This window comes from Bidens hawaiensis, unplaced genomic scaffold (assembly GCF_021521415.1).
Source record: "Bidens hawaiensis isolate Kalapana, Puna unplaced genomic scaffold, B.hawaiensis_p1.1 tig00002754_1, whole genome shotgun sequence".
Taxonomy (NCBI): domain Eukaryota; kingdom Viridiplantae; phylum Streptophyta; class Magnoliopsida; order Asterales; family Asteraceae; genus Bidens; species Bidens hawaiensis.
Window position 1 is genome coordinate 1,607,267 of NW_027491148.1, and position 23,678 is coordinate 1,630,944.

A 23,678-nucleotide genomic window follows, 5' to 3' on the forward strand; every position below is an offset into this window, starting at 1 on the left:
TGGAAACAAAACCTGCACCACCTCTTGAAATGGCTTCTTTCATATTTAACTCATATAAGTTGCCATTTCTGGGTGTCATCATCATAATCATCTCTGGTGGAATTACAAATTCAGGTTTTAAGATGAAACAATGAGAATCATCAAAACTAACTTTGTAACCCTTATCACACATCTGTGATATGCTCAGAAGATTGTATTGAAGTCCCTCAACATGAAACACATTATCAAATGACACTTTTCCATTTGTCAAGATTCATTTTCCCACAATCTTTCCACCATTTTCATCACTCCCAAATGCAACTGGACCTTCATATTTCTCTTGAAGAAGACAAGTTACCTCTTATCACAAGTCATGTGCCTAGAACAACCACTGTCCATATACCATATGTCATTCAATGGAGTGGCCTGTTCCTGCACAAAGAGAAATTTGATTAGTTAAGTGATGAAGTGCAAGCTTCATCAACTTGCAACTCATCAGTGTCATTTTCAGTGGTAGCTTGGGAAGTGAGTGTTGTAGGTTCAGGATCTGCATGAGTGATCTCTAGATTATCAGAATTGTCAGTTTCATATCCACATTCTCTTGCTGTTTTAACAGGTGAAACTGAACTTTGAGGCTCAACTGAGTTAGTGACATTCTCTTTCAAGACATAGTCCTTCGTTTCTGAGTAGTCTCTTACATCAGCCACAGCTTCAAATTTAGTTTCTGCTTTAGGTTTCCAAGTGAAACCTTGTGGTTCATGTCCATATTTATTCAAGAACTTCTCATCACTAGTAAGTTCAGTTGATTTCATTCTCTGATAAGTATCTTTTCTTCTTGTCTTTTCACCATTTGAAGATCCTTGAGAGTCATCAGACTTAACTGATTGAATGTCTTGATTAATCTTCAATGACTGGTTTTTCTTCTTTGTCATCTTCTTGTGCTTCTGTGGTGACTTACTTCTTCCTACATACTCAGCCACTTGTTTCTTTTCTTTGATTTCAGCATTCTCTTCATTACTTGTCTTCTTTCCACAGAGATTTCCTTTTCCCAAATACATTTCATACTTCTCTTTGTACAGAGCAAAGTCTTGACCATACATTTTTCCATCTGGTACATGAAATGGTTTGAGTTTGAATCTCTCATGGCATGAATCTGTGTGATGACCATATTCATCACACCTTTTGCACCAAACCTTGCCTTTGAAAACTTCATGTTCTTTTGGTTTCTTGAATCTTTCACTTGGCTTAGGTGTATTGACTCCTAAGGTCTTCTGATTTTTCAAATTATCAAAGTAAATTGAAAAAGGAACAAATTCCTCAATCTTGATGTCTTGTCTTTCAATATTGCTTTTGACAAAGACAATCTTCTTCATAATCAGAGGTTCTTCATCACTGCTTTCTCTAACCCTTGACTGTCTTTTCTCATATTCTTCCATAGTCTCCACTTCTCCAACATCCAACACTTCATGACTAGAAAAGATTGGATAAACTGGGATAAAGTTTTCTGTATCAGTTTTTTTATTCACCTTCTTCTTCTTCTTGTTCTGCTTTATCCTATTCAAAACAGTCTTGCTTGGTGGTCTGACTGCATTGTAGTTTATCTTCCTCCTTTCACAGATGTCAAAAGAGACATGTTCCCTTTTAATGTTATCATTTTGCTTCTTTGATTTTGGTGGGACTGGTGGATACTTTGGAAGCTTGTCAACAGATTCAAGTTTTTTATACTTTCTTCTTTTTTCAGTAGCTTGAATTTCCTTTTCAGTAATTTGATCACTCAAATCACTCAGATCATCTTGATCCAAATCATATGAATCAAAGTCATCCTCAGAGACTTGAACTCCAATTGACTTTTCCACTTTCACTTCTTTCTTAATCACAAACTCTCCATCTTCATTCACTTCTACCTTTCTGTATAAATAAACAAATTCTTCCCTGTCTTGAAAGACATCTTTGAATTGTTGTAAGTATGCATCTCTTTTCTCTTTGTCAACTTTTGGCATAAAGTTGTTGTTGAATGGAGGTGGAACTGTTTTGTATTTGTCTTGGTCTTTCACTTGATTCAGTATTCCACAAATGTTGCCAGTTGAGACTAAATTCTTAAGAAATTCAGTTTCAACCTTTAGTCTTGTGTTTTGCACCTTTTCTTCAATCAACAATTTTTTTAAACCATCAATATCGGTGATGTATCTTGTTTGAGATCTATAAATGATTATGCAATCATCTTCAAGGCTCTTAATATTTTCATCACTTATCATCTCACTTGCCTCATACTAATTTATGATACTTTGTTTTCTGAAACACTCATTTTTCAGCTTGCCCACTTTTGTTTTCAATTCACTGACAAGTTCATTTAAATCAACTGTAGGAGCAGAGTGTACCTTAGATGAAGATGCAGAGTCTTTGGCCATAAATGCAACATTAGCTCTTCTGATATCATCTGCTATATCTTCCTCATGGTTACTCCAGTCAAAGCTTCCCTCATGCTGAGTTGTAACTGCCACATTGCCTTGATATCTTGGTTGATTTTGGTTTGCTGGAATGTTGTTAGTTGCAGGGTTTTGAACAGCTTGATTCTGAGTGTTGTTCATTGGGTACACTTGATTCTGATGCATACCCTGCTGGTTGTTCATCTGAGGTTGATATTGGTTGTTAAAATTGGGATTGAAGTTGTTGTTTGGATGGAAGTTGTTGTTGTTGGGATTGAAGCATTGGTTATTGTTGAAGTTCTGTTGGTTGTTGTTTCTTTGCACATTCTGCTGGTATTGTTGTTGGTTTCTTGGCTGTTGGAACTGATTGACTTGAAAGTTCCTTGGAATATTGCACTCTCTTGAAAAGTGTCCAGGCTGTTGACAGTTGTAACAGAGAGCCTTGGACTTGTCAAATCCTATTCTCTCATTTGGACCAGAAACTAGTGATCTACCAGTTCTATTGTACAGTCTCTTGCTTCTCAAAGCCAACATTGCAGCTTGCCATTAGAGATCCATGTCTTCAAGGTCATCAGCATCTATTTGTTCCAAATCATCCTGCAATACACTTGTGTGAATCAAGTTTTTGGCCACAAATGCATTGTAGGACTCAGTGAACATAGACAACAATGCTTGTGTTTCATTGTTTTGAACATGTCCTGTTACAGGGTTAGTAACATTTTCATTGGACATAGAGATAGAGTCAGAATCATCAATTAATTGCACATTGAACCTCTGCTGATTTCCTTGAGTACTTGTACTACCCCCAATGAAAGACTTTGGAGTCACAACATTATGTTCAGCAGGTTCTTCTATGATGGGAATTTGTTGTTGGTTCTTTGTTGACAATTTTCCCATAGGTGCAATTAATGCATATGAAATATTGAAGCTTGGTCTATCTTCCTTGATCATTTCATTTTCAATCATTTCAAGTTCAGCAGCTTGAAGAAAACATACCACATCATCCAATTTCAATTCATTTAAATTCTGCTTTTGAAGGATGAATTTGCAAGCAGTATACCATTCTTTTGGCATCGAGTTGAGCAAAAATTTGTATTCAAATCAAAGTCAGTCATTACATAATCAGTTGTTCTCAACTCATTCACAATACTCAGAAAACGTTCTAGTATTGACTTCAACCTTTCTCCATCTCTATACTTGAACCTTTCCAACTGTTGCTTCAGTCTTTGCTTCTTAATGTTCTTCAATTTAGTGTTTCCTTCATACATCTCAAGGATGGCATCATACATTTGTTTAGCAGTTGTGTGATGAGCCACCTTGGTCAGGATCTCCCAAGACAAACCTAGGTTAATCATAGCCAAGGATTTGTCATCCACGTTTCTCATCTTTTCTCTTATAGCAGCAGTTGCTATAGCATTTGCACCTTCTTCAACAGTAGTTTGTGGACCATTCTTGATGGAGTTCCACATGTCAATGTCATTGTAGCATACGGCTACTTCAAAGAGTACCTTCCATTTGATAAAGTTTTCCTGTCCATACAACCTAGGTATCTTGTTAGTAGACACCTCTTGTTCCTCATATCCAGACATTTTGATAAAATAAAAATCAGTTTCTTATAAAAAAGTTTTCAAAATAATCAGATCTGAAACCAGAATGCTCAGATCTGATGTGTCTGATGTGATTAGAACAAGATTTAAATATAAAGATTAAAACTTTAATTGAAACAAGGAACAGAAAACACCGAAAATTATAGATCTGGAAGAAAAATGAAGAACAGAGCTGCTGACGTCACAAATCAATCAAACAGTGGTCTGCTTACGTCATTCTTCTTCAAATCATCAATCAGCAACAATCTTTCTAAAAATAGCAGTAACCAGCTCTGATACCACTTGTCAGGTCCCGAATTCTTGATGGTCGATACGGCTCGGATCTTAATCAATCATGTCATAACTCACACAAAATTAATTGTGTTGACAATAGAGTTAATGACGGGTTACTATATTTAGAAAGATGACCGTTTGTTAAAGGCGGAATCAATAACAAACATACGGTTGCAATGAATATTCAAAGATCGAAGACACACACAGGATTCACTCAAAAGATTTCCATTTATATAATGTTAATCATACAAAAGGAGTAATCGATTTAGGGTTTATAAGGAATCCTAGGATAGCCGTCACGCACAAAATATTCTCAATTAATGTGTCGTGTCCGTTGTGCGTATCCGTCCTCTTGTGTCTCGTGTCTTTGGCGGCGTGCCCTAAATATTCTATTTATAGGCCTGCCAACCTAGGACAGGCTGTCAGTCCTTCTAGAAACCCAATCCGATAGTACATATTCAAATTACATATTCAAAAATAAAACTAAGTGTAAAACAAGTGTTCCGGGTAGGCTTTTCATTAATCTTCAGTCTCCGAGTACGCAGTGTACTCGGCCTTCCTTCAGACTTGGTAAATATATAAGTGTACTCGGGATCAGTTTCCGGGTAGACTTTACTTTAAGAATATTTTACCAAGTAAAATATTCACCGAGTATACTTCAATCTTCTTGGACTTATCAAACTTTGCTCAATAAATCCTTACGAGCAACCTTGTTCTTCTATGGTCCTGTTCGGCTCATTGTCTGTTGAACAACTTATTGATAAGGCGTACTCGGGAGTAAATATTTTACTTGAGCAGAACCTTACTCGATATAACTTAGAGATATTCAATTAACTCATCAAGTATACTCGAACCATAATTATTAAAGAATACCTTGCCCGGTCTTCCAATTGCTTGGCTTCTTGGACTTGGTTGACCAATCCTTACTCGAAAGAGTAAAATACTTGGTTTTGAAGAACAATCCTGCTTGACAAAGTGAAGCTTGCTCGGAGATGCCAAATCAGTGGTCCTTACTCGGGAATTCACTAAATAACATACCTTACTCGGATATCCACTTAAGAAGACTATTTGAAGTAAACCTTGCCCGGGAGGCAAAATCTCGTAATCGGCTAAGTAAAAGCTTACTCGAAGGTCCAAGGTGTGCTCGGATTCAACACTTAGCAGTTTCTGAGGAGGTTGAGAAGATTCCAATCTTCCATATTCTTCGTTTTCGGTCAAATCTCCTCATTTGGGTCAAATTCTTGACCCAACAACGCGCCGACCTAAGACGAACCGACGACCTGCCTCAAAGTACGTGCCGACCACAGACGACCCGATGTTCTTCCTCGAAATGTGTGCCGACGAGTCCTGAAGATAGGCGTGCCTCGATTTGCATGCCAAGGAGGTGTTGATCAAGATTCTAGATATACGTGCAAGCGTCGAAGTGTTGCCCGTGAGTTTAGGAAATAATAAGCCAAACAAGGTAGGCATAATGCCTGAATAAAATATTAATAAAGGCTTATACCCTAGTCAATGGTATAGTCATTACCTCGAAAATAAACAAAAGAAAAACAAAGAAATTCTATAAAAAGAAAGATATAAATATAAGTATTAGTTATAGAAAAAGTGAAATTATTATTTAAATAATCTTAGATAATAATAAAAGAAAAACAAATGAAATAATCTATATTAATAAATAAATATAGAAATATTATTTAAAAGTATTTTGAATAATGAGTAAAGGAATATATATATATATATATATATATATATATATATATATATATATGTTTATATGATTCATGTGACCTAAATAATGTGTGTATATATATATATATATATATATATATATATATATATATATATATATCTATACTATCTTAAAATACATATAGCAAGGATAGAATAGTCATTATACCAAAACTCTTAAAAATAAGAGTTTCACAAGTTTATAAGCATAGTTTACAACTCAAACCCCTCCCTCTCTTCACATTTCAACCATGCTAGCTATCTAAACCCTAATTTTCATCCACCCTGGTAATCCAGCAGCCTCTTCTCCACATGCTCAACACATCTCCCCGATTCTCCTTTTCCCCGAAGCCCTAGCCACGCCGCCTCTCATTTCGTCACCACACCTCTTCCCCTATATCTTCCATCTAAATAGTCCCAATCCATTATTCATATTTCATATTCATAAATAATAACATATCTTCCACTCAATCAAATACCCTTTATTATTAATAATATTCAAATTAGAAGAAACCCAGATCAAATCATGGCGAATGCGGCTGGAATGATCAACGGATGCATATCATTGTCCACGTCATCATCAAATTCAAGGGGTATATTGAAGAATTCGCACAAGAAGAAGGCGAATCGGTGGTTTAGGGTTGGGGTTACGTGTGTATCGACCTGTCCGGTTACGTCGTATCCGTATAATACGTTAAGTATTCGACCCAGTACATTTGAATCGGAGGTTAAGAAGGCCTTTAGACAGTTGGCGTTGAAGGTAATTAGTTGATAAAGAAACACCTTTAATTGTTTTGATTGAGGGGTCAATTTATTATGTTTATTTTTTATTGATGTTCGGGTTTTGATGAACGTATTTGCAGTATCATCCGGATGTGTGCAGAGGAAGTAATTATGTTGTTCAATTTCATGAAATCAACGAAGATTATGATGTAAGCAATCTTTAAATCTTAGATTTTTTTTAAAAAAAATTGATATTTAAATTGTGATTTTATGAATATCTGCTTTATAGATCTAGGAATTTAAGTTTGCATTATTATTAAAATAGAATATTGAATATTAATGATCCAAATTACGGAGTATGATTTATTGCCTCTGAACAAATTTCAATTTATTAATAATTATTAATTTATTATCCATGGTTTTTACTTGTATATTTACTCATAATTGAGCCAAAAAATCTAAGGTTAATCAATAACGATTGTCTTACATGGATTGATTTTGTCACTAAAAGTGAAATTTAGGAAAAGTCAATCTAATAGTTATTATTATTAGCAAAATCGAGTGAAAATCAAATATGTTGTGCTATTGGGATCGCCTTTGCTAGCGATAGTGAAAGTTAGGTATGTGTGTAGTTAAATTAATAGTAAAGATTATCGGTGAAGGTGTTAAAGTTTAGATTATTAAAATCCGATTCTGATAGATTTTTCATAGATTGATTATCGGTGAATATGTTATAGTTTAGATTATTAAAATCCTATTTTTATAGTAAAATTGAAATTGTAGAGATTGTTTGATTGAAGATTTAACAAATAGTGAACTGACATGGGTTTGTGGATGATTTGCAGACGGTGATGAGTAATTTAAGAAACGAAACAAGTGTAAACGAGATGAAAATGTATGAACCGTCGGATGCAGGGATAGATGAGCCGATGAGGGGAATGGACAATCCGGATTGGGACATGTGGGAAGAATGGATGTGTTGGGAAGGTGCTGAAATTCGAGATTACACTTCACAATATGAATAAGAATAAATGACCTGCATTGTCATTTATTAGTCTTACGTACCCACAGATTCATAATTTATAGATTTACAGGTTATTAGAACAAAGCCATGCTTCCTATGTTTCGGAACATAGATGCAATTCCAATGAACCAACAGCGGCGGCGAGACCAGCCTTTGCCTACGTCGTCTTTCGCTGCCACCGTTATCTATATTTCATGATGGAAGGATTCAGTTATGGAACCCCAAAGACAAGAAGCAGAAAGTATGGGAGAAAAGGTCATGCAAAACTTGTGGTAAGGCACATGCTGGTGAGTGTAGATGGAGTAAGGGTTCAGAAGTTTGTTATAAGTGTGGGAAGAGTCATGCTGGTGAGTGCAAGTTCGGTACGAATGCTTGCTACAAGTGCGGAAAGGTGGGGCATTATGCTCTAGATTGTACTGCAAGGTCCGCATGTTACAAGTGCGGTAAGCCGGGTCACTTTGCAAGGGAATGTACTGAGAATGAAGAGGGAGGAAGTGGGAAGAAGGATTCTGAACCGACAAGACCAAGGACCAGAGCTTACATGTTGACCCAAGTGCAAGCCAAGAAGATTCCTGATGTTGTGACTGGTACGTTTTTAGTAAATGGTATTTCCGCTTCAATATTATTTGATCAGGTGCGAATAGAAGTTTTGTAGCTACGACATTTAGTAAACAAGCAAAAATGAAATGTTGCAGAGTGTCTGAAACCTTGATAGTAGAAACCTCTAGCGACACTTCGGTGAAAATAATGAGAATGGTTAAGGATTGTAAGATAGAGTTAGAGGGACATGAGTTCCCTGTTACCTTGTATGTTATGACCTTAGGAGGGTTCGATGTGGTTTTGGGAATGGATTGGCTGTCTGAGTATGAAGCTCATATAGTGTGTAAGAGTAGGATAATAAAGTTAAAGTCATTGGATGGTAGTGTGGTGACGGTTTATGGTGATAAGGAAAGTTCCGGGCTCAACGTCATTTTGATGATAAAAGCCGAGAGATTGCTATTGCGAGGGTGCGGTGCTTACCTGGCGTATGTTGTCAACGCTACGGCCGAGAAGAAAGAAATGAAAGATGTTCCTATAGTGCGCGATTACCCAGAAGTATTCCCTGAGGATCTTTCCGGGGTTACCACTGGAGCGAGAGATAGAATTCCAGATAGATTTAGTACCAGGAGCCCAGCCCGTCGCGAAAGCGCCATACCGTCTAGCGCCGTCCGAGATGAAAGAACTGATGTCCCAACTGCAAGAACTCCCCGACAAGGGTTGCATTAAACCAAGTGTTTCCCCGTGGGGCGCGCCAGTGTTATTCGTAAAGAAAAAGGATGGGAGTATGAGAATGTGCATAGACTATCGCGAGCTGAATAAGCTTACGGTAAAGAATAGATATCCCGTGCCAAGGATCGATGATCTGTTTGACCAACTGCAAGGTTCAAGTTGGTTCTCACGGATAGATCTCAGATCAGGCTATCATCAGCTCAAGGTGAAAGAGGCAGACATCCCTAAGACAGCGTTTCGGATGCGGTATGGACACTACGAGTTCCTCGTGATGTCATTCGGTCTAATTAATGCTCCTGCAGCATTTATGGATATGATGAATAGGGTGTGTCAACCGATGTTGGATAAGTCGGTTATCATCTTCATTGATGATATATTGATTTATTCAAAGAGCGAGTCTGACCATGCTGAGCATCTGAGAGAGGTATTGGAGACTCTGAAGAAGGAGAAGTTATAAGCTAAATTTTCGAAGTGTGCTTTCTGGTTGCGAGAAGTGCAATTCCTAGGACACGTGATTAATCAGGAAGGGATTATGGTAGACCCCCGCAAAGATTGAAGCGATAACAAATTGGAAGACTTCGCAGAATCCGACTGACATACCTTCCTAGGGTTAGCTGGCTACTATAGGAGATTCATCGAAGGTTTCTCCAAGATAGCCGCACCGCTGACCGGTATGACCCAAAAGTCGATAGTATTAAGTTGGGGTAAGTTTCAAGAAGAGGCCTTTCAGGAGTTAAAGAAGAGACTCACGCAAGCTCCAATCCTTTCTTTACCTGATGGTGACGAGAATTTTGTTGTTTGTACTGATGCTTCGCATCGGGGGTTAGGTTGCGTGTTGATGCAACGAGGAAAAGTGATAGCTTACGCGTCTAGACAGTTGAAAGTCCATGAGAGTACTTATCCGACGCATGATTTAGAGCTGGAAGCAGTAGTGCTTGCTCTCAAGATATGGAGGCATTACTTGTATGGTACCAAGTGTACTATTTATCCGGATCATAAAAGTTTAAAGTACTTCTTCGAGCAGAAAGAGCTGAACATGAGGCAGAGAAGATGGTTAGAGTTGATAAAGGATTACGATTGCGATATTAATTACTACCCTGGTAAAGCTAATGTAGTCGCCAGCGCGCTAAGTCGTAAGAATGAGGAAGTCCTTGCGACAGTGAAGTCATAACAGCTGATTATGAACTCAAGTCTCTTCGAGGAGATTGTCAAGGTACAGTCAGAGGTGCTAGTAGATGAAGGGTTAGTTAAGAAAGAAAGGATTTATGGCCAGCAAGATGAGTTGATGGGAAACACTCATTGTGTTAAGACTAGATTTGACCGTATGTGGATTCCTCTTCATGGAGATCCTAGAGGTCGAATCTTAGATGAAGATCATAAATCAAGGTACTCGATTCATCCTGGAGCTACAAAGATGTCTCAAGATTTGAAAGGAGATTACTGGTGGCCTGGATTGAAGAGTGATGTAGTAGATTATGTTAGTAAGTGCTTAACTTGTTTACAAGTCAAAGCAGAGCACCAGAAGCCTTATGGGAAGATGCAACCGTTTGAGATACCTGAATGGAAATGGGAACACATCACCATGGATTAAATAACTAAGCTACCTCGTACAGGTAAGCATCATGATACCATCTTGGTGATAGTGGACCGATTGACCAAAAGTGCTCACTTTCTGCCTATACGAGAGGCCATCTCGTCAGAAACGTTAGCAAGTTTGTTCATCAAAGAGGTTGTATCTAAGCATGGAATGCCACTGTCGATTGTGTCTGATAGAGATACTCGCTTCACTTCGAGGTTCTGGAAGAAAATCCATGAAGCTATGGGGACGAGATTGAACATCAATACTGCGTATCATCCTCAAACAGATGGACAGTCTGAAAGGACAATCCAGACCCTTGAGGATATGCTACGTGCTTGTGTTTTAGACTTTGGTGGAAGTTGGGATGATCACCAGCATTTAGCAGAGTTCTCCTATAACAACAGTTACCATTCAAGTATTGGTATGCCACCGTTTGAGATTCTTTATGGTAGACGATGTAGAACCCAGGTGTGTTGGGGGGAGATTGGTCAGAAGGAAATGGGAAGCCTAGAAGTGGTTCAAGAAACGTCTTCAAAGTTCTATCAGATCAAAGCAAACATGAAAGCCGCTCAAGACAGACAGAAGTCGTATGCGGATAAGCGGTGACGACCGACTGAGTTTAACGTTGTTGAAAATGTGATGCTTAAGGTTTCACCTTGGAAAGGAATTATCCGTTTTAGAAAGAGGGGGAAGTTGAGTCCAAGGTACATTGGACCGTTTAAGATTTTAGATCGTGTGGGTGAAGTAGCTTATAAGCTGGAATTACCCGATGAGTTAGAGGGAATTCATTCGACCTTCCATGTTTCTCATCTGAGAAAATGTCTAGCTGATGACACGTCTCACGTGCCATTGATGGACATTGAGGTTGATGAACAGCTGAACTACATCGAGCAACCAATAGAAATTTTCGATTGCAAGGAGAAGCAGCTTCGTCAAAAAGTTATACCTTTGGTAAAAGTGATATGGAAACATCGCAAAGGATCAGATGCTACTTGGGAAGCTGAGGATGAGATGCGCAAGTTCTATCCTAATCTGTTTAGGTAGATAGTTAGGTTTCAGGGACGAAACCTCTTTAAGGAGGGAAGACTTGTAACATCCGGAATATTCTAATAATAAAAAAGAAAGTTGCATTAAATTGCCGTGTGTTAAATAATGTTAACTAACATCTAATACGGAAAATGTCAAGGACTTGGACTAATTAAGATGGATTAAGGGGAATGGGCCTTAGGTCAATGGGCTTTAAGGGATATAAATATACCCTAAACCATCATAAAACCCTAAAAACCCTCACACTTTCCATCTTATTCTCTACACACTCAAAAACACACACATCCTACACCACTATACACGGCCGAGAGATTTGAGCGAAGATAGAGATCGAGTGGACGCTAGTTCAAGTAGATCTATATCACACAAGCTACATACGAGATCTAGAGTTGTTAGCCAAGTTTAACGAAATCCAAACGAGCACTAAAGGTACGTCTTTTACCTTATAGATTACATTTTTATTAATGTTTAACCTTCAAACTTAGACTGAGAATAGATCGGGTATATAGGAAACGTAAAGTTGTAAACTTGATGACAAAATGAACCTAATGAACCCTCAAACCTAAATGGATCGCTTAAAATGAAATCCTAGATCCATTCTCTAAACGTTCACTATAAAGGTTCGTGCTTTATGTTACAAACGGGTCAAGATTGGACTGAAAACGGTCAAGGGAACGTTTAGGGCTAAGGCCTAATCATAAAAAGAGTATTGAAGTTGTAAATTGTGCGACGAAGCGAACCCGTGAGCAGCAGACCACGAACTTCGCTTACTGTATAACTTCACTGCATAAGTTCGTTGTAGCTAAACTTCGTTTACAAGCCAACTTCGCCAAGTTAAGTTCGCTTGAAGATAAGTTCATCTAAAGGTCAAGTTCGCTGAACCCTATGTGCGCTGGACTCTAAGTTCGCCGAGCCGTAAGTTCGCTGAACCCTAAGTTCGCTTAAGTTAAGTTCGGTAACGAATAGGATTACGAATCAGACTTAAATCGTTATGAGGAATGAGTTAACGAATTAGGAAATTAACTAAAATCCTAGTGAAAAATGTGTTAAGACAGTTAATGGAAATAAAATTTTTCCAAGCTGACCTGGCAGATCGACCCCAACCAGGGGCTCTATCCCTTGAACCCCGCTACGGGCTGCTGCCCCTAGAACCCCGCTGCCAGGAACGCTGCCGCCGGACCCTCGTTCGTTGTGGGTCATATAAGGATAGAAGTACGATTTGAAAAGCAATAGTTAATTGACACATGTACATATTATACAGTTAGCCGTGCACACCTCAAGAAGGGAATCACTATTAACGGTGAACGTAACCGCATACAGGTGAGTTTCTATGCCCATTTATGTGTTATTTTTCGGGGCTGTGTGCATACTCGACGTGATTATTAATACATTTATCCTAAGTGATAAGTGTATGTCTTATGTGATTATGTGAAAGGTAAGAATGATTGCTTGCCGGTACGAGAACGATCTTCGGATATTGCACGTACTGTCAAGTTATAATGCTATGTACGAAATATGAATGATATGTATGTACGTTATGAAAGGTAAGAATGATTGCTTGTCGGTACGTGAACGATCTCCGGATATTGCACGCACTGTCAGGTTATAATGTTATGTAAGGACTATGAATGATATGTATGTATGTTATGAACAAATGTAAGAAATAGAAAGGTAGAAGAGGGATTGGACCCTAATAATATCCAAGGCAGAAAAGGGACTAGACCCTAATAATATCCAAGGCAGAAAAGGGACCGGGCCCTTTAATAACCTTGAGGCAGAAAAGGGACTGGACCCTAATAATATCCAAGGCAGAAAAGGGACAGGACCCTAATAATATCCAAGGCAGAAAAAGGGATCGGACCCTAATAATATCCGAGGCAGAATAGAATAGAGTAAAGTAGAATTTGAGTTATGAAAGTATGAATGAAAGGATGTATGTATGTAAAGTATGTGATGTTATCAACTAGAACTTACACAGCGTAGCTGACTTTTAGTATGCACGCAGGTAAGTAGGATGAGACAGCTGGCTTGAGTGGGGAGGCATGGCAGAAGAATAAGAGTCTGGCATCTGAAGACCTGTCATGTTTTATAAGTTATGATATTATTTTGAAAGACAAGAAGAATCTTTTAAGACATGTTTATGATTTGAAACGTAATGTTTTATGAAAGTTTTTATATTCCGTGAATGTTTTTATTAACTTTGATTTTAGGACTGCGTTTATGAGTAAATCCAACACCAAAGTAGAGCTACCGGTAATGGGGTCTTACAACCTTAATCAACATTGGATCGTTGATAAAGATCGGGGTATTCCTCTGCTGTCAAATCCTCAATCTCTATTTCTTTATCTTCATAAATTAACGACGTATTCATCTGAGGAATCGTCGAATCTTGTAAGACTTCCTCTTCGTTTACCACCTCTTCATCATCCTCAGCTTCTGGAGCATCGGGTTCTTCATCGTTCAGTCCCAATAATAAGGCAATCTATTGACGTGTCAGGGATTGATCGATGAACTTCCATTCTTCAATATTATCAAGGTTGGCAGAACTCATCACAATGCCCTTCTCATAATCCATGAACAAGATGGTGTTGGCTTTGATCGACTCTATTGGTTGAACATTTGTCGAGTCATGATAAACCACCAATTGTTTATCTTCGCCTACATCGCCGCTCGTGCCAGCACCGGAAGATGAGTCGTGAGCTTGTTTCAGATCATTGCCTCCAGCACCCGAGGCGTCAGGATCATCATCATCATTCTTCAGCTTCTTTAGTTGATCGTCTTTGCAAGTAAGCTGAAGAATCAGATCTTTTTGTTCCTTTATCTTCACCCCATGAGCCGTGACAATCTCACGAAGCTCCTTTGTCTCCTTTTGTCAATACGAGATAAATCCCATCATATGCATTTGATTGATTAACATCTTCACTTGAGCTTTACGATCGGCGGCCATTTGATTCTCATAAAGATGAATCAAACTCAAGAGATGCTCATTTGATTTTTCGGGGGTAAAGCAATGAAAGACTGAGGTATTGGCTGCATATGACCTTAAGGACGACTAATCCTCATGAATGAAATGTCCATAGGATGTGTCAGCGTCAAGGTCAGTTTTGGAGGAACCACCGATGTAGCCATAGTAGGCCTTGGGTATCTCAGATAACACAGATTGAGGAATCATACCAAGCCACGTATCAGATGTCAGCGTTGTCGTCAATGTGAATTCCGGGTGCTAGTAGTAAGCGGAAACGCCAACCTTTGAATATCAGATGTGACATTCGCGACAAAACGAGGTACACTATATTCATTACGTAACAAGTAAACGATAAATCGGTTAATTCGTAGTGCTTAAACGAGTAACCGACCGATACTAATTATGACCCGTATACATACTGAGGGGTCATATACGAGTTATATATATGTTATTGAGGCTAACATATTGATATTTAGGCCCCAGTACGTTTAAAACTCTTTAAACGAAAAAGGTTTCGTTTATCGATACGCTATAAGCTTAAACGCAATCGTTAATATCAAAACAAGCATTGTAGCATCCGTTAAGCCGAAAAACATTTATAAAACACTTATATGACATGTTCTAAGCAATCCTTGAAAATATTTTGGAATTTTACAACGAGTCAGTACGTTTTTCTTATTTTACAAAAATAAGCTGAAAAACACTCGTTTTTACGCTATTTCTCACACCCGAATTAATTTTCTTGCGAAAAACCGAACCCGAACTAAATTTGAAGTGGGCTTTTCATGTTTGGGCTTTTATAACCAGATTAATGGCCCAAAACAGCCCATTAAGGGCCATCCTTGATTTCCGATCGCCAGCCCACCAAACATCACATTTTTTATATATAACTTATTCCTTAAGTCTTTGTTATTCATTTTAACTATCAAAAATTTGAAGTCCAAGCAGCTCCAACTTCTGCTCTATCAACTCTCCTTCAAAACCCTAAGGTAAGATCAAGTTTTATGAAAATTTAACCAAGTTTGATTCATATAATTAACATATAAACATGTTTTAGTTAGTATTAAGGATGTTTAACCATCCAAAAACCCTAAAAATCAAGTAAAACCATGTTTTGATGTTAAACATGTTTACAAACCAGGAACATATACTTTTTTGGTCAAAAACGCGGATTAGAACATGAATACAACGTTTTTACGGTTAGAAAGTTCGGTTTGAACCCAAAACCGAAACCCTAATTGTCAAGGCTGTTACATGGATGATTTATGCTTGGTTTGATGTTATATGATATGTAGATATACTGAGTTTGCAACCCGAGACCCGGAGAATCGTTTAAGCTAGCAAAACTCACCGAAAACCGACAAGGTAAACCCGTAACACTCGTTTAGGGGCTGTTTAGTATTAGATTGTGACGTGCTTGTTGTTAGCTTGTGAAAACTTTCAAGAACATTAGGGATCATATAAATGAGTCCCTGTTCAAATTTGGTAATTTTTCGATAAACGGAGAATATTTGGTGAATTTATTTTCGTTTATGAGCGTTTATTTGGGAAAAATAGCTAAACATATTGAAAAATTATGAAACTTGGATTTGGAGTTTAATATGTGATGGTAAGATCACTGGTAAAGTTTGGGAATCATTGGAAATGCCTAAGTATGGTTTGTGCAATCATGGCTTAACCGAATTTTAACAGCCGAAAAACGCACAAAAAGGCATTTTGTCAAAAGAGTTAGGTTCTGGAGAATTTGCAGGGGCTATGTAATAACATTGAGGCCATTTGTAAAAATTATTGGATTTTCCGGAGGTCGTTTGATATAAACGGGCCATTTATTACACGATTATAACCTATTAAATGAATTTTTATAAATAAATAATTAATCATAAAATTTCTGAAAATATTTTTATTAAATTCTCCATGTCTTAATGTATTTTTACAAAAATTTACATAATTTATATATAAGTACATATTTAGTTATGATTAATCGAAGATTTAAATTATAATTGTTTTAACGAAACCGGCAGTTTTGTATTTAACGGACTGACTGGTATGTCAAAATGTCAAAAGTGGTCAAATATCATATTTTTGAATGATATTAATAAAAACGAACTTTTTACGAGAATTCCGGACAAATCGGGTGAACTGTGCGCGTTTTGTATAATCAAACCCGTGTGAAAACGGAAACGAACCCTGCGATCAAACCAGACACCGAAACCTTAAAATTATTTCATAAATCAAATTATTTTATTAATCAATATATTTACTTAAGTTTATGTGATCTTACCTAATCCCGAAACGTATAAACGATCAACTGAGCTAGGCTCGGGAAACGGTGAAACTAAGCCAAATCCAGTTTTAAACATTTCATAGTATACAACGTCACAATCTAAGACTATGGTCATGTTCTGGGCTTAACAGCTATACCTAGATTATCTATACAGCCCGACTTAGCTTGAACACTGTACTAGTATTAACGATACGATACCGTTTATAGGAATCAGGCTATAAACGAGGCATCTGACTTATTGATACGTAATTTCCGTGCGAACTACGATAAGGTGAGTTTCACGACCCCCACTTTCTAAACTGTTTTACGAACTTTTGGGGTGAAAAGCATGTTTACATATACTGATATACTTGAAAACGTGTGATGATGTGGATTATCTAAGTACTAACACTTGACAAGTCCCCACAAACACAAGTGATTAACTTCGTGCCGGTGACGTGTGGATAGTACTATCGGTTTGACAAACCCAACTGACAGAGCCGGAGGGGTATGCCGGAACATATGTAAACCCAGTTGCACATTGTCATTATATTTTTACATACTGCTATGTGGTGTTAGACATAGTACATACTTGGGGCAAAGTGGCTGTTAAATGCCAACGGGAGTGCATGGGCAGTGGAGGCCATGTGTTTTAGCTCGTTTCGGTTTCACTTGTGGCTTAGTATAATACATCATACACATACATATATACATACACACTGTAAACTTTACGAACTCGTGTACTGATTTCATTGATACTCGTGAAACTTGAAACTCACCAACTAGACGTAGTTGACCCGTTTTAACATGCTTTTCAGGTAAAGCAAAAGTGGAATGATTTGCTTACATGCTTGATGTTAGAAAGAAAGTTGAATAGCTGTGAATAGACGCTGATATAATACTGAATAAGAAGCTCTTAAACCGGTTATGTGTTTTTCACCTAGTTTGTAAACATAGTACCTACCAATGTAATATGATGTAATTTAGCTGTTGAATTTCTTTATAAACAATGTGGTTGATACCAGTGTTATCTGTTACATTCCCGTATTACGCTTCCGCAACTACCTAGTCGGGGTGTGACAGAAGTTGGTATCAGAGCCATTAGTTATAAAGAATTAGGATGTCCCTTAGGATACCCTAAGATAACCGTAGGCTCGATTAACTCTGGGAATAAAATAATATTAAATAATATACACGAATGATTCTCGTGATGAACGCGAATGGACAAGTGGGTTATTATGGTCCGGAAAGTAATAACAGACTTGTTTGTACGAGGAAATTCGAGAAGAAGTCGATAAACAATCGAATAGGTAAAAACAGCAACATATGTGTATAAAATATAATAATAGATAAATATCTGTGTATATAAACGATTCTTTGTGCTTATGACATGTATTTTACTATGATTAATATAGAAGGATATTATTCTTATTACTAACCATTGTGCAGGAATATGTCAAGATCTACTGATCGTTTACCTAATACCCTACCAACAGGGCCTGAGGAGGAGGAGGAGGATCCCGAAGAGGAAACTGAGGAGGAACCAGAGGAAATGGAAGAAGGTGCAGATGCGGTAATTCCTTACGAGGTACCCTCAGATCAACCCGACTTATCGGGTTACCGTTGTGACACCTACCCCCCTAGGGAATCCCCTAGGAATGCTGCAGGACAGGGAGCTACTAGTGCTTATCGTTCACCTGTTAGAGCACCCAGATCCCCTACTCCACCTGTACAGCATACACCAGTACCCCCACCCACTATTAGAAACCGTCAGACCGCTCGCATTTCAGTGCGTCCACCTGAGCACACCTCTTCCCCACCTCGATCTACGTACCATAGGGGAGAAACATCACGTGTCCAGGTCACTGAGATACCTATCCCTACTTGGGGTTTACCCGCCCCGGTACCCGAGCCACCTCGTCATTCTGATTCAGCATGGTTTGGTTTAGCAACTGATCAGCTTTTTGAACAATCACATTCGATAAATAACCTAAACCAGCATAGACATGATATGTATGATCACATGAGGTATATGCAGCAGGAAATCAGAATTGTGCAAAGATCCAGTGCTCACAGCCACGGGCGTCAGGATCGAGCGATGATACTACTGGGGGTATGCTTAGCAGTTAATGCGGCCCTAGTGGCTGCTGTTGTTTGGTTGTGGCTCCATGTTGCAAAAAATGGATAGGACATAATAGTCTAGTCTTATGTATATAGTCTTTTGATATCCCAAGCAGCATTTTGTTACAGCGTGTTGGGCTGACTTGGGAGTTGTTTGTGGTTTAGTACTTTTTCAAGCACTGGCCCTTATCGGGTTAAGTCTACATGTCACTTAGTGACAAATTTTGATACGCATATACAAGCGCTGGCCTATACCAGGTTAAGCCTATGCGCTAATTTTGGATGCATATGTACAGTAATGATTATAATTAATACAAACGTGTCTTCTTTGGCATAGTTATGTGTTGTGAAATTGTAATATTGTAAAGTTGTGCTGGTCATAGTGAAACGATATTGATTATTATATAATTAATTATTTTATAGAATGGCCCCGAAGAAAGCAAACCCTTTGTCTGAGGCGGAAGTGGCCGCAATGATTGCTCGTCTACTACAAGCAGTGATACCAACAATTGTAACACAAGTCACTGCAGGCATACGTGCTAACAATACTGTTAATCAACCTACGAGCACCACCACGGCCACTGTTAATACACCTCCGCCGGACACTAATGTAGCCCCGGGTGTTACTACCCCGGTGAATACTGATAATGTCATAAATAATAATAACACTCTCCCAACTATGAATGTCACTGGGAACCCAGAACCTGTTGTGCACCCTGATAATATCCCGAACCCTGTACCGGTTGTTAACACAACTAATAATGATAATACTCGGACCAATACCGATAATAATAATAATAATCACCGAGAACCCCCGCGTCAGGAGTACTCATACAAACAATTTACATCATGTAAACCGATTGAGTTTAAGGGTATTGAAGGACCCAGCGGGCTGGTCAAATGGATAGAAAAGACCGAATCAGTAATTAATATCAGTGAGTGTCCACCGAACCGCGTGGTCAAATTTGCTACCAGTATGTTTCTAGACCAAGCGCTGATGTGGTGGAACACGGTAGTCCAAATAAGGGGACAAGATGCTATTAATCGTATGTCATGGACTGAATTAAAAACCCTCATGCTAGAGCATTTTTGTCCTAAAAGTGAGATTCAGAGGTTGGAACACGAGTTATGGAATCTGGAAATGAAAGGAGCGGACCATGTGGGATACACGAATCATTTTAACGAACTGTCCCGCTTAGTTCCATGGTTAGTTACACCGGAAGCGAAGCGAATTGAACGTTATATCTGGGGACTGACCCCTGCTGTGAGAAGTATAGTGAATTCAGTTGCCCACCCGACATTAGAAAGTGCTGTATCTCAAACGGGTGTCGTTACTTTTGATCTGATGAGAAGTGGAGTGATAAGGATGCCAGGTGAAACAACAAGTTTAAAACGAACTGATTATGGGACAAGAATGCAAGGAAACCCTCAAAACAAACGGGCTCGTCCGAATACCCGAAGTTATGCCATGACCAGTTCTAATGTAAAACAAGAGACCTATAAAGGGACGTTACCAAAGTGCAGAAGATGTAACTTTCATCATGTAGGTGATTGCAAACCGATCATTTGTCAAAAGTGTGGAAGAACGGGACACTATGCCCCCAACTGTAGAACCCCCACCAACACTGTTAACCGTCCACCGCAATCAACTCAACTACCTCGACCTCAACCAACCCGCCCACAACTCAACCAACAAACCCCACCTACCACGAACCTCCGTGCCTGCTATGAATGTGGCAGTACGGAACACTTTCGGAGATACTGCCCCAATTTGAACCCGGGTACAGTGAGAAGGCAGAACCAAGCACAAGCATCAACCTCTAACGCAGCTAGGGGATGCGCGTTTGTATTAGGACCGGGTGAAGCGCGTCATGATCCGAATGTGGTGACAGGTACATTCTTAGTTTCGGGTCAGTATGCTTCAGTTTTGTTTGATACGGGCGCCGATAGAAGTTTCGTATCTGTTAATTTCTTACCTTTAGAAAATATGCCGGTTAGTGAACTAACAAAACCATATACTATAGAACTCGCTAACTGTCACACCCCGATCTTGATGGCGGAATAATCGAGGCGCGGCGACTAAGTCGTGATTGTTGAGCACAATAGTATAAAAGTCTAAATGCTTAAACATAACCAAAATGTCAAATATTACACCATCCAGGTAACATGAAACAAACTGTTTTAATACAAAATATCAAGTTTCCAAACAACTCCTAGACTAGCCTTCATCTCTCTAGGGCCTCTAAACTTGCTAGGGATTTCTTGCTGCATTATTTCCTGAAAACATGTAACAAACTGTCAACTACATAAAGTAGATGAGTGAATTCATAGGTTTAAAGAAAAAGAGTTTATACACAAACATACTAGTATAGGTTGTAGGGGTTTATATATAGGGTGTACCTGCGGCTAACCCACCACTCCTACAACTTATACTACTATGTTTGGATATAATACCCGGTTTTAAGATGGTTTGTAAAAAAAAGGTCTCTTGGTTTTCCCAAAGAGGTTTTTGTAGTAAGTAAAACATGAAATGTTCTCCTGGACTCTCAGCGGGCTTATTATTCTCCCATTAGAGTCGTTTGTGATAAGATTACTCAAAGATTTGTGGTCTCCCAACGGTACATGTAGCACATAGCAGTTAAGCATAAATAAGGACATATAGATTTGAGCATGCTAAGTTTACTAGATAAACCAACACCAAGATCCCACTGTTTACTAGTATCCAAGATGATGGTGAATAAATGATGATGATGATGAATGATGATGAATCCCAATGATCACACAAGACTTGATTGAACCCACGCAAGACTTAAACCAAGACTACCTCGTTCTTGTCATCCAAGACTCAGCTAGGTTCTACCGAGAGTAGGATAGACTCCCCAAAGAATCCTGGGTTCCCTTGGTCCCTACCGAGACTAGTATAGGTCCTCAAGAGTTATGGATTTCACCGAGACTAGTATGAAATCCCATGAGTTACGAGTGCCACCGAGAATAGAATGCCACTCATGGTCGCGAGTTCTACCGAGAGTAGAATAGACTCTCGGGTCCAATTCAACTCATGATACTTTGATCTCTAGATTTCCATGCTGACACAATGACTATGATGATATGAATATGATTCCCATTCCCATGATGTCAATGTTCATAGAATTTCCCATACTCATTGATTTCCGATGTTCTTAGATCTCCATAAGTTGATGGGTTTTCCCCATGTTCATAGATTTCCAAAGTTTATAGATTCTTAAAAAGCTTGTGGATTTCCGCACGTGTGTAGAAATCCAAAAGTTTATAGTTTAAAGAGTGTTTGCATAAATGATTTTATCCAAACGTGTAAAGTTACCATGTTTCCACCCCATAGTTTTGAAAATCTTAAATAGGGGCTATGAACTCACCTTGATCTCGGGTTAGGATGGTGCTACAATAGATCTCCTTAGCCTAGAGTTGAACATATATATAAGGTTAACAACGTGCTATAAGTCTAAGAAAACGAGCTTACGCGGCCTCGAGCAAAAACTGGGTTTTAAAGACGAAACAGCTTGGTTCTGGCTTGATTCGATCGAATAGGAACACGTTCGATCGAATGGACACACATTCGATCGAATCTGAGGCACACTCGATCGAACTAGAAACACATTTGGTCGAACCAGTTGGAAAAACTCGTTCGGTCGAACATGGAACTTGTTCGATCGAATAGACACTCGTTCGATCGAATACGAAACTCATTCGGTCGAATGAGTTGGAGACCATTCGGTTGCTTTCCTATTCGATCGACTGGACTGATTCGATCGACTGGTTCGATCGAATGAGTTGGAGACCATTCGGTTGCTTTCCTATTCGATCGACTGGACTGATTCGATCGACTGGTTCGATCGAATGAGTCTGATTCGACTCCTTCAAGCTGGGCGACGGAGAAACCTACGGGTTTTTCAGATTTTCCAGATTTTTGACCCAAAATCGAAGTTTTTGACATGGAAATGCTCGGGATTGAAAGGGCTATCGATTCCTAGTGATTTTAAACACAAAAGCCTGCATTTTGACACCAAAACAAGACGGTTTTTGACCCGAAAACTCTAGAAACGAAAATGGGTGTTTTTGCTCGATTTGAGGCCGAAAATGGTTATGAAAATGGATGATTTTCAAGAAGATCTTACCAAGAATAACAACAAACAGATTTGTGGACTCGGATTTGAAGTTTGAAGACTTTCTCTCTCTAGTTTCTCTCTCTAGAATGAGAGTGTTTGGGTGGGAAGTGTTGGTGGAAATGAAAGAGATGGTGTAAGAATACTTGATTTTCCGCTTAAATACTCGGGTGACTCGGGTTCGGTTTTAGGCTACTGACGGGTCAAGATTAGTCGAGTTCATAAGTTTTTTAAACAAACTAAAACTTTTTCAGCAAAACTTTTATAAAACCATTTTCCGAATAATTATTTGAAATCTTTTTTTTTTTTAAATAAGAACATTTAAATTTTTCGAAAGCATTAAAAATTAATATTTTTCAGGCGTAAATGTCGTTTTTATAAAATAAACATTTTAAATGATAAAAGTAGATTTTTCCAATGATATGGGTTCCGAACTTATCGTCCAGAATCCCAAAGTCTATAGTTTCCGATGATTTCACGATCCTAGTTTACCAATCGAATTTCAGGGTGTTACATCCTCCCCAATTTAGAGGAA

At 38.6% G+C, this 23,678-nt stretch overlaps 1 protein-coding gene across 1 annotated transcript; it reads left to right on the forward strand.

The window, feature by feature from the left end:
• The first annotated feature begins 6,442 nt into the window (after nucleotides 1-6,442).
• Nucleotides 6,443-7,761, forward strand: LOC143620962 (chaperone protein dnaJ 8, chloroplastic-like). Its single transcript, XM_077092518.1, has 3 exons — nucleotides 6,443-6,773; nucleotides 6,877-6,945; nucleotides 7,582-7,761. The coding sequence occupies exons 1-3, from the start codon at nucleotides 6,540-6,542 to the stop codon at nucleotides 7,759-7,761; spliced, it is 483 nt and encodes a 160-aa protein (XP_076948633.1). The 5' UTR covers nucleotides 6,443-6,539.
• The last annotated feature ends 15,917 nt before the right edge of the window (nucleotides 7,762-23,678 follow it).

What these genes read in the sequence shown, in the direction of transcription:
- LOC143620962 (XM_077092518.1), top strand. Translation starts at nt 6,540, where the DNA reads ATGGCGAATGCGGCTGGAATGATCAACGGATGCATATCATTGTCCACG. An exon ending in TTAGACAGTTGGCGTTGAAG is followed by an intron (nt 6,774 to 6,876) that starts GTAATTAGTTGA and finishes ACGTATTTGCAG; the next exon opens with TATCATCCGGATGTGTGCAG. An exon ending in AAATCAACGAAGATTATGAT is followed by an intron (nt 6,946 to 7,581) that starts GTAAGCAATCTT and finishes GATGATTTGCAG; the next exon opens with ACGGTGATGAGTAATTTAAG.